This window comes from Aythya marila (assembly GCF_965140915.1).
Source record: "Aythya marila genome assembly, chromosome: 3".
In the NCBI taxonomy this organism is placed as follows: domain Eukaryota; kingdom Metazoa; phylum Chordata; class Aves; order Anseriformes; family Anatidae; genus Aythya; species Aythya marila.
Genome location: NC_139044.1, coordinates 98718516 through 98728300, shown reverse-complemented (window position 1 = coordinate 98728300; position 9785 = coordinate 98718516). Strand labels below are relative to the sequence as shown.

The window sequence follows — 9785 nt, the reverse complement described above, 5'->3', positions numbered from 1 at the left end:
AAGTGTGAATGAAAAACCTTGCAGACGTAACCCGGCTTACATTTTCTGTATTAGAAAAATAAATAAATATAAAAAAATAATAATAAGCTCTTTGGAAGCTCTGTCCGACTCAGTTACAAGCGACCACAGGGCAGACTTATCGCTCACCAGGCTCCACGAGGCAGAGCCGAGCTCCCAGCCCGCCCCAGGTGTCTGCCTCCACGTTCGCATATTTAAATCACAGCAAGCAGCTGCCCTGCCCGCTGGGAGCTGCCGGCACGGGGCGGGCAGGGAGGGGGGGGGAACTCTGCCCTGTACTTCTGAAGGGCAAAGCAGCGCCGGATCCTGTCGCCGCTGTGTCGCCGTGTCGCCCTATCGCCGACACCCCCCCGACAGCAGCACGCACGTCGTCCCCGGCCTCGTGGGGTCCCCCCACCGCCCCCGTCGGAGCCCTGCCCCGGTGCCACCGCCGGGGCCGTGCCGAGCGCCGCTCCCCGGCGCGGCGGGGCCGGGATTGGCTGCGGGGGCCGGGGGGGGCCGGGCACGGCCGCGGGTGGGTGCGCGGAGGAGGCTGCGTGGGGCAGCACAGAGAGAGCCCACGGCGGCGGCCGGAGGGAGCTGCAGTCGGGGACTTCTGTCCACGGAGGGTCCTGAGCCTAAGGGTGGGTTGTTTTTTTTTTTGGGGGGGGGGTGTTATTAATTTTTTAATTTTTTTATACTTTATTTTATTTTTATTTTTATTTTTTATTTTATTTTTTTTATTTGGTGTTTTTTAATATTTTGTTGTTGCTGGTGGTGGTGGTTTTAAATTTATTTATTTATTTATTTATTTATTTATTTTGGTGCCTTGCCCACGCAGGACGGGGAGCGGGGGGCCTCGCGGCTGCTATGCCCGCCGAACCGCTCAGCCGGGCCGTGAAGATGCACGCCATCCCCGACCTGCACTCCTCGCTCACCGTGCGGCTCCTCAGCAAGGGGCCCGAGTACCTGCGCAGGCAGATGGGGGCAGGCACCCCCGGCAGGAGAAGCGCGGTGGAGAGGCTGGCAGCCGACAAGGCCAAGTACGTGAAAAGTCAGCAGGTGATCGGCACCAAGCAGGAGCCCGTCACGGTGTTCAGCTCGGCCTCGGAGAGCAGCAGCGAGGCGTGCTCGGTGGAGAGCAAGATCAACAGGGACTTGGGCAGAGGGAAGGGCACGAAGCCGCTGGAGCGGGCAAAGGCGACGTGCTCCTGCCGTGCCCCCCTGCAGCACGGCCCCCCCATAGCCAGGCGCAGCACCCCCAGGAGGCAGATGCGGCCAGACTCACTGGTGATCTACCGGCAGAAATGTGAGCTGGGGAGAGGCCAGAGCCAGGACGGCTCACGAGGGAGTTTGGTGAGGAGGCTCTTCCAAGGGCCTGGAAAGGAGAAGCAGCTGGCCTCCCCTGAGATGCCCAGAGTCATTATGGAGGACACCGCAAGCACCGAGAGCAAAGAGCTGCCCATGGCAAAGCACAGTGACCACGAGCCGAGCAGCCATGGGGCTGAGCAGACTGCTGCTGAGAGCACCCAAACCCCGGGGCTGTGCAAAACAGAGCTTGAGAGACCCTCAACATTGACTGTAGCTGCTGAGGAGGTCAAGGAGGTGAAGAGGAGAGGTCTCCATCGCTCCCAGTCAGACATCAGCTCTCGCTACTCCAAGTCTTTCGCTGAGTTTGATACATTTTTTAAGTACTGTGGCCTGGAGCAGGAGGTCATCGAGGATCTGGGAAGAGAGAACTTCTCGGTGGTGTCTGACAACATCTCCTTCAAGATTCGCAGCATCAGTGTGGCAACATCCGAGAGCGACTTCACAAGGCACAGCGGGGACGAGGGGCTGCTGGAGGACGAACTCACCGAGCAGGTCCCGAGCAGCACCTCTGTGATCGAGCGCAACGCTCGGATAATCAAGTGGCTGTACACGTGTAAGAAAGCCAAGGAGACTAACAAGGCGATGCAAGAGCTGGCATGAAGGCTTCTTTCAGCATGCATTGCAGCCTGGCAAACTCAAGGTGTGTGCAAAGCCTCGCCCTGTTGATTTATACATTTCTCTTTCCTCTTCAGCGAGCACTAGGCTTTTCATAATTTATTTTAGTCTTTTTATGAACGGTGGTGGGAACTTGTATTTTGTAGACTACTTGTCATAATATAGCATTTTTGCAAAGCAGAAATCTGGGGCATTGCAAAGAACAAAATGCAAACAAACAAGTACAGCTCGCCAGACTGAGATCAGACCCCCTACGAGAAATCAAAGCGTCAGTGTCTATGAGGGCTGTCTGTCTTTTGCAGACTCCTGCTTTGTAAATAGTTTGTTTTCTGCATTTCTGCTATATTAAGTGCTGAAAAAAAAAAATTAGAAAAGTATTAAACCCTTAATTACAGCAGCTTATATAACAGACTGAACTCAAACTATTAATAATGAGGAGTACACTGTATTTTTACCGTAATGCTACAGCTTCCCCCTCTTTACTTTCCCTCACACTCTCCTTGTTCCCTTTTTTTGCTTACACATAGGCAGCCCTACTCTCAGGCAAGCAAAGCAGAGCCAGTACTACTGCTATCAGTCTTCTTGCTGTGCAGATTGTAAAAGTTTGCTCCAGGTGATCCCCTAGCATATGTTATCTGTCCTGTTTGATCATAGTGGATTTGGCTCTTCTGAAGTGGGTTTTGCTGTGCGGCTTGGTACCGGTGGCTAGAAATGAGTTGTGTGGTTTTCTTTGTATAGAGGGATACATTGCTTTGTAAAACTACAGATAAGTAATACAAATATGTGGCGTCAAGGTTTGGGAAACAATTACTTCACACGGTGAAATAGAATAAATTTAGCCCTAGCGAAATCTGATATCCTGGTTTTAGTCAAAGCTGTGTTTATTTTGCATCTGATCTCAAAGAGCTGTGTTCCTGGGGACTTTGGTACTGATGTTCTACTAGACATTTTTTTCTCCTTCCAATACATGAAGCCCTTAAGACAAGTACCACAGTATGGTCTTTAAAAATTGCATGAACAGTTCTCAATGTGAAGGATTACATGTATGTTTTCTGACAGTTTGTAATTGGTGCATGAGAAGAGCATCGCTTAGTGCAGGTACAGCTCTTGAGAGTGAGTGTAGGCCTTATGAACGGGGAGCAATGAAATGCTTGAGCCTCTTTCTCATGTGGATGTGGGGCTGTCACTCCAGATTCCTTTAATCTATGAAATGCAGAAATCCATTAATTTACTTAAAATAGTTTTAATTATGTGAGAAGTGGATAATTTTTAAAATTTGTATTCTTCTTGAAAGGATATTTTTGTCCTGCAAGTAGAGCAAGGAAGGAGAGACATTTTTGTACCAACATTTCAAGCTGCTTTAGATAAGAGCAATTGTCAGGTCTCCGCCTGACAAGTTAAAGAAGCGTTGTTATGTGACAGATCTTTTCCAAATTACGTCAGAGAGAAGAAAGGACTCTTCTGATCATTCTTCTTTGCTCATACCTCTGTGATAAAAGGCAAGGGAGATACACAAAACAGTGCATGTGGCCATTTGTGACCCTTGCTGTCACAGCTGGCCTCACAAAACACTGAGGACGGATGGTACAACTCACTCTCTTCCACTGCAAGCAGGAGCCATGTAACAAAACCAACTAAATTTCCATGAAGGGAAGCAAAATAAAAACCTGTCTGCTCTTGCGTGGCCTTGTGAGCAGTAGGTTCCAGGTCCAGAACAGCAGTCGTCACCACAGGATGCCAGAGCCTGCTCAGGAGGGAACAGTTGGGCCTTTCCCCATCCATTTGCATGGTGCTGAGGATGTCCAGCACTGCAGCTGAGACAGGAGATGTTGGTGACCACCCCAAGGAGCATGCAGTCTTCAGAGGCTGAGGACAAGAGGGTGCTTCGCCAGGGCAAAAGCCAGGGCAGGAAGGGGAAAGGTGTTATTCAGGGGCTGAGCTGGTGCAACTTCACAAAGGCTTGGTCAATGTCTATTTATTTATTTTTTTTAACACCTAAGACAAAATAACCATTCAGAAAGAGTGCTAGCCTAACAGTGTGGTAAAAAGACCTCCGTGAAGTTCAAGGGACAAATATGATCATTCTGCAGTAATTTTAATTTCTAGAAACCACATGTTCTAGGAATGATTTTCCTTTAGCTGTTCTGTACCCCTAGCAATGGTGCTTACTGCCATTTAAATTGAAATCAGAGTAGAGCATGAGGGAATGCTTTACGCTGGCAGCGATTTTTTTTGGAACCAAAATTCTGGCAGTCTTAGAAACATTAATCCACACGGTTCATATTATAAACCTAATTTTAAACATAATACTAGAGCTGACTCTCAGCTGATACACCTCAGTAGTAGGTCTATGATTGTTTCCAGGTTAATTTGTGGACACTTTCTGAAAAAGAAAATACCAGTTAGGCCACAGAACCAGAAAGAGTTCAGTGAGGTCAGCTAAAAATACCAGGGCACAACACCTAGAATAAGGGATAGGAGTCACCAAGTTACCATATGTTAAATATTATAGTTACCAGGCAAAATTTAAGCTATCTTCATGTGATCTCAGGTTGAGTCTTCTAGTTACGGTGTTTACATTAACGTATACCCAAATGTTCATCTTCTCATTCAGTTCTACATTTTCTCTGACAATGCAGCATCAAGTTAGATACGCACATTTTTTACAATATCCACATATTTGGCTTTGTGGCTCTGAGACACATTCTTGAAGGCACTTCATTTTACAGAGAGGCTTGAAAAGTATTACAACTTCTTTGGAGAACGAAGCAAAAGCCTGTTTTTCTAAGATCTAGCATTTATTACGTCTAAACTACCTTTAGAGAACTGCATAGCTTGTATGGGTTGGTGAGCACCTCATTCATATTTTATGTTCTCTGTTTAATTTTTCATGAGCTCTCTGGAGCCTGGTGGGACACTGCGTAAGTAAAACAACTACCTGAAGGATCAAGTTCCCTGACACATCTCATCAGAGTGATGAGCACAGAGTCTAAATGTGGGCTGTGGGCTTCAAAACACAGATTTCCTCAGTGAGATGAGCATTGCTGTTTCACAGTAGGATGTTACCTGAATTCACCTCTGCAGTTCAATTCTGCTGGCTCCTCTCACTGTCAGCTCTGCTTGACTCCAAGAAAGGGGTTCACAGATCATCCTCCTTCCTGGCTTGAATCAGGATTATGCAGCCTTGTGTTTCAGCACCATTCTTACTTGAATGTTCATTATTCACATGGAGATCTCATGGTAGGGGAATTTATTATGTTGGCAATAACTGCAAGCATCTGAATAAAAGCCTTGTAGTATCACCTAATGCTGTTTGATATGATAAATGATAAATGACACTTTTTTTTTTTCTCTTTCATCAGAATCCTTGACTTGGAAGTTGAACAAAACCAGACACTGGAAGAAACTCTTCCCTCATCTGGCTCATGGCTACTTTGTCCAAGTTTAGCATTTTCTTCTGGCCTCCTTCCCTCGCCCCTGTCCCTCTTGACAGCCTCACTCTTGTCAAAAGCACAAAGGGTGTCCGAGAGCATGACGACAAGCTGAAATCATGAACTGTGCCACGGCAAGGAAGCAGGAAATGAAAGCTCCTGGCAAAGCAGAGCATGCTGTTGGCAGAAATATCCAGCATCAGGTCACCGCCCCAGGATGTCGCTCTGGGATGTGGCAAAGGTCCGTGTTGCACACCTGTCTCTCCCCAGCAATGAGTTTGTCACCAGGGATGGGAGGAGAAAGTGGGGATGAAGTGGCAATGAGCCCTGGGTCAGGCCTCGCCCTGCAGGCCAGCTGGCTCCTCCCAGCCACTCAGAGGTCCCATCCCACCAGGTCTGTTTGACCAGGGCTCATCCTGACATCGGGAGACGTTGTTTGCCTGGCTGGTGAGGACTGTGGCAGCTTTATCTGGTGTGCTTGGCAAACATGCTGTAAGCTAAATCCCTGCCAAGCCTCTCTTTAAGGCTGTTCATTGAACACTGGAGTACCTTTTGTCCATCTAGCTTGCTCTGTCGCACACCCTCCTCAGCCAATGGGGAGGAATAGCTTCTAAAACACTGCCTGAGTTTTTTTCAGAAGCGCAGTTCTAAGAAACAGGTAGTCAAAAATTAGAGAGGGTTTGGCGTTATTGTTGCAGTGCTGCAGAACTGTACAATTCACATTTATATGGGCTCCTCTACTGTGCTTACAACATATTTCTGCCTCTACTAGAGAGGGTTTCGTTCCAGTGCTTGGCAGCTGGTGGCTCAATACCTTGTGTTTTATGCACCATGAGTGAGCAGTGGGCTTACAGGATCACAGTAGGAGACTGTATCCTAGGCTATGCAAGGCCACGCTTCCCTAGTGTGGGTCTGGAGTAGAGTTGTACTCAGGATGTGCAGGCCAGCATCCCTGCACTGTGACATCTCGCAAGAGGATGTGCTGGGGCATAGGTGCAACCATGCCAGGTAGATGTCCTCATGGGAAAAGATCAAGTGTAGACAGCACCGCATTGAATATCATCAATGGAATGCTTCACTTGAACTGGCCAAGTGAAATGTATTTCAAAAGCTGATAAAAAGTACTTTGGATCATCAGTGTAGGGAATGGTGCCTTCTGCAACAACTCAGGAACCTTGCTGTCTATGCCCCAGATACTTAATGCAATCTTTCGCTACTTAATAAAGAATGTCTGAGACCAAAGCTTTTTTTTTTTTTTTTTTTTTGTGGTTTGTAATATCCACAAAAAAAAAAAAAAAAAAAAAAAAGAAACCAGTGTAGGCCCGTTGCCCTCTCAGTCACACCAAGGCCTATCTGACAGCTGTGCAGCGAGGACTCCAGCAGGGCGTCCTGCAGAGGCTAGATGTGTGTTGCCACAGGCATGGTGTCCTTCTTGCCACGCCAGACTTCACAGACCTGGCTGTGAGGAGTCCAGAAAATGGAGCTTTCATTCTCTGCATTCCTCTCCGCTTGCACACCAACAGCTCTCAAGGTGCCTCTTCTGGCCCAAAACAGCTGCCAGCGTGGCTGGGTGGAAGCAGAGCCCAAATGAGCACTTGAACTGCATTTTTAAAGTGTTTGTTGCTCTCGGTAAATAAACCTGTAGGAGAGGAAAGGGCAAGAGTGAACAGCAATACTCCTAGAAAACATCCGACGTGGGAGGCCCGGTTTCCCGTTTGAACTTACACAAACGTGGCACGCTGACAGAGTCGCCCCTGAAGCACTCATCAAGTGCTGCAGTTGACAGCAGTTAAATTCACAACAAGATGGCCGGGTTGCATTTACATATGTTTTAAATGTGCTTGTCAGTCACTGGATAGTTAGTTCTCAATTACAGCAACAGTTTGAGAATGCAAGGCATTTGTCTTCGTTTTCTAGTGTCACATACTAAGGTCTGCGTGTCTGAAGTTGTCTAGATAGGCAGATAACACTTCCCGATACAATAATTTTTGAGCCTGGTTTAAACTTAGGTGAAAACCAAATAGTTTGCATGAGTGAGCTTCTGCAAATGTAGAAAGAAGCTATCACACAGGGATATCCTTGTTAAATAATGAAATTTCTGTGTGCTTCTGTTACATTATTATTTAAGGATGATTCTCAAAAAAAAAAACAAAAAACAAAAAAAAAACTACAAGCCAAGATGCTGCTAATATGATTTATGCACTGAAAGTGCAATTTATAAAGGGACACAGACTAGGTTTATTACTCATGAACGTAACCTGCTGTATCTGTTCTTTTCATGTTCACTTTGCAAAGTATTTAGATGCTTTTGTCAGAGGTTGATACCTGCTTGCCTTTGAAAATATGAATTGACTGTAGATGGTTTAGAGCCCAGGAAAAATCTTTTGCATTACAAGTTGGTGCCCCACCACAATACAAAAGAATTATTTTGTTTGGTATCCAAGGAAGATTTTTAGTTTCATTTTCAAACTTCTGTTCGTTTTCACTTTTTCAGATGAGCGGCTCTCAACTTTGAAGTTAAGATTATAATGCTAGGAAAAAAAATAGAAGATGCATTGGTAGTGTGCTTTCAACGATAGAAATGTTCAATTGGCTTGAAGGTACTGAACATCAGTCTTTATCAAAATCAATGAATGTTTCCTGGCAGAGATTAGTGAAACCAGAACTGTCCCCATTCTGAATATTTTTTTAATTCCCCATTTTTATCTTTATGGACAGTTTAATGTGGTTGTGATGACTTTCCACATTTATATGTGGCAAAATTTCCCTTGCTTTGTTCAAGCTTTGATAGGAACCCTGAGCCCTCTGAGGTATCATTTATTCCAGAGAAGATGTGGACCTATCTAAGATCTTCCCTTGGTAAGCTATGGATTCCCTCTATTTAAAAATATCTTCTGGATAAGCTAATAACCTATTTTTCCCAGTATGCCAAGAAAGGCAGTAGATGACAATCATTCTTTCTCCATACCTCTTGTGAATGAATGATTTGGTGCTTATTCCAAAGATTAGTACTTCATTCAGCTCCTCTTACTGTTACATGGGATGGCTTTTTCTTCCATTTGTTGGGTGTTTCACTCATATCCATCAAAATGAGAAAAAATTGCTACTGTTAGTCACTACCTGTCTTTTCCCAAAAGAAGTCCTCTAGATGTTTTTACTACTTCGCTATAAAAGACAAGATTTGGAAGGGCTGTTTTTTTCAACTTTAGTGATAAAGCGAGGTAAAGCAGGCCACTGAGGTAAATCAGAAGTTTGGAAATGGGTTTCTATTCTTTTGGGAAACCTAAAACTGGGGCTGAGGGCAAAGACAAATCATAAATTGAATGATTTTGTCAAATGGAGTGCAAGTGTGCAGTGCTAACTGCTATTTACACCCAAGTGTTTCAACGTGCTCCAACCATGTGACAGGACAATATCCACAGCCGTAACATAACATGTGAAAGGTACAAAGTCTGATTTTTATGGCCTAAACGTTAATATTTGCAATAAAGACATCAGGTAGAGACTGGAATCCTTGCAATATATTGTAAATATTACTGTACAGAGATCTATATGTAACAAATACAGATTGTTCTATTATACATGTATTACTTTTCAAAGGGAGATAGCCCTCGTGTTTTGTGAATTTGGAGAAACATTACAACAATGGGCATTAAGCAGAAACTTCCCTGGGAGGAGGTTGACCTGTCATTGCCTTATATGAAGTTTCTCACATCTTCTTTTGAATCTTGTGAAATAGAGTACTGGTCAGACTTGGTATGCAAGTTCCTACATTTCTGTATTTATAGCCATATAAATGTACTGTGTACTATTGAGTGCATACAAATAAAAATACCACGCTGAGAGTTAGTTTTGTTGTTTTGTTTTGTTTTGTTTTCTTAAAAAATATCTTTTTATTGTTCTGTTTCCATTAGCATACCATTATTTTAAAGCTAGTATCCCACTACCCAATTACTTGCTCTGAGTGAGGCTACAGATGTGTTGGCCATACCAAGATCCCTGTATGAGAACCAAGGGTTCTTGGTAAGTTTGAAATACATGAAGCCAGGGTTGTTTCACAGTAATTTGATATTTTCATTCTAGAATATGGCTAAAAGATGCACTGTGTGTTTCTGAAGGGCAGTATTTTTTTTCCAGACTTTGATATTATATTTGATTTTCCTCACTGTCAAAAACTACTATGTGCTGCAGGCAATACCACATCCATCACAAACAAGCATGGCCAGTGCCCAAGCAGTGAGCCTGAAGTTCTGCTTAGAAAAAAAACGTAACTCCAGAACCTTAACAGGTTTTCCTTTGACTGCATTCCATAGGAAGAATTCAATATATGTGATGTTAATTCCCTGTGCATGCATTCTGTGAAGAAAGCAG

The 9785-nt window shown here is 44.8% G+C and overlaps 1 protein-coding gene across 2 annotated transcripts; it reads left to right on the top strand.

The window, feature by feature from the left end:
• Positions 1–322: 322 nt before the first annotated feature.
• FAM110C (family with sequence similarity 110 member C) lies at positions 323–9248 on the top strand. Of its 2 annotated transcripts, XR_014317193.1 has the most exons (4): positions 323–641; positions 839–2008; positions 5346–5655; positions 7909–9248. XR_014317193.1 is itself a non-coding variant. In XM_082756969.1 (3 exons), the coding sequence occupies exon 2, from the start codon at positions 868–870 to the stop codon at positions 1966–1968; it is 1101 nt and encodes a 366-aa protein (XP_082613095.1). In that variant the 5' UTR covers positions 323–641; positions 839–867; the 3' UTR covers positions 1969–2008; positions 5346–9248. The 2 variants fall into 2 exon arrangements, 1 of the variants encoding a protein (XP_082613095.1); XM_082756969.1 differs by having other exon boundaries at positions 5346–9248.
• The last annotated feature ends 537 nt before the right edge of the window (positions 9249–9785 follow it).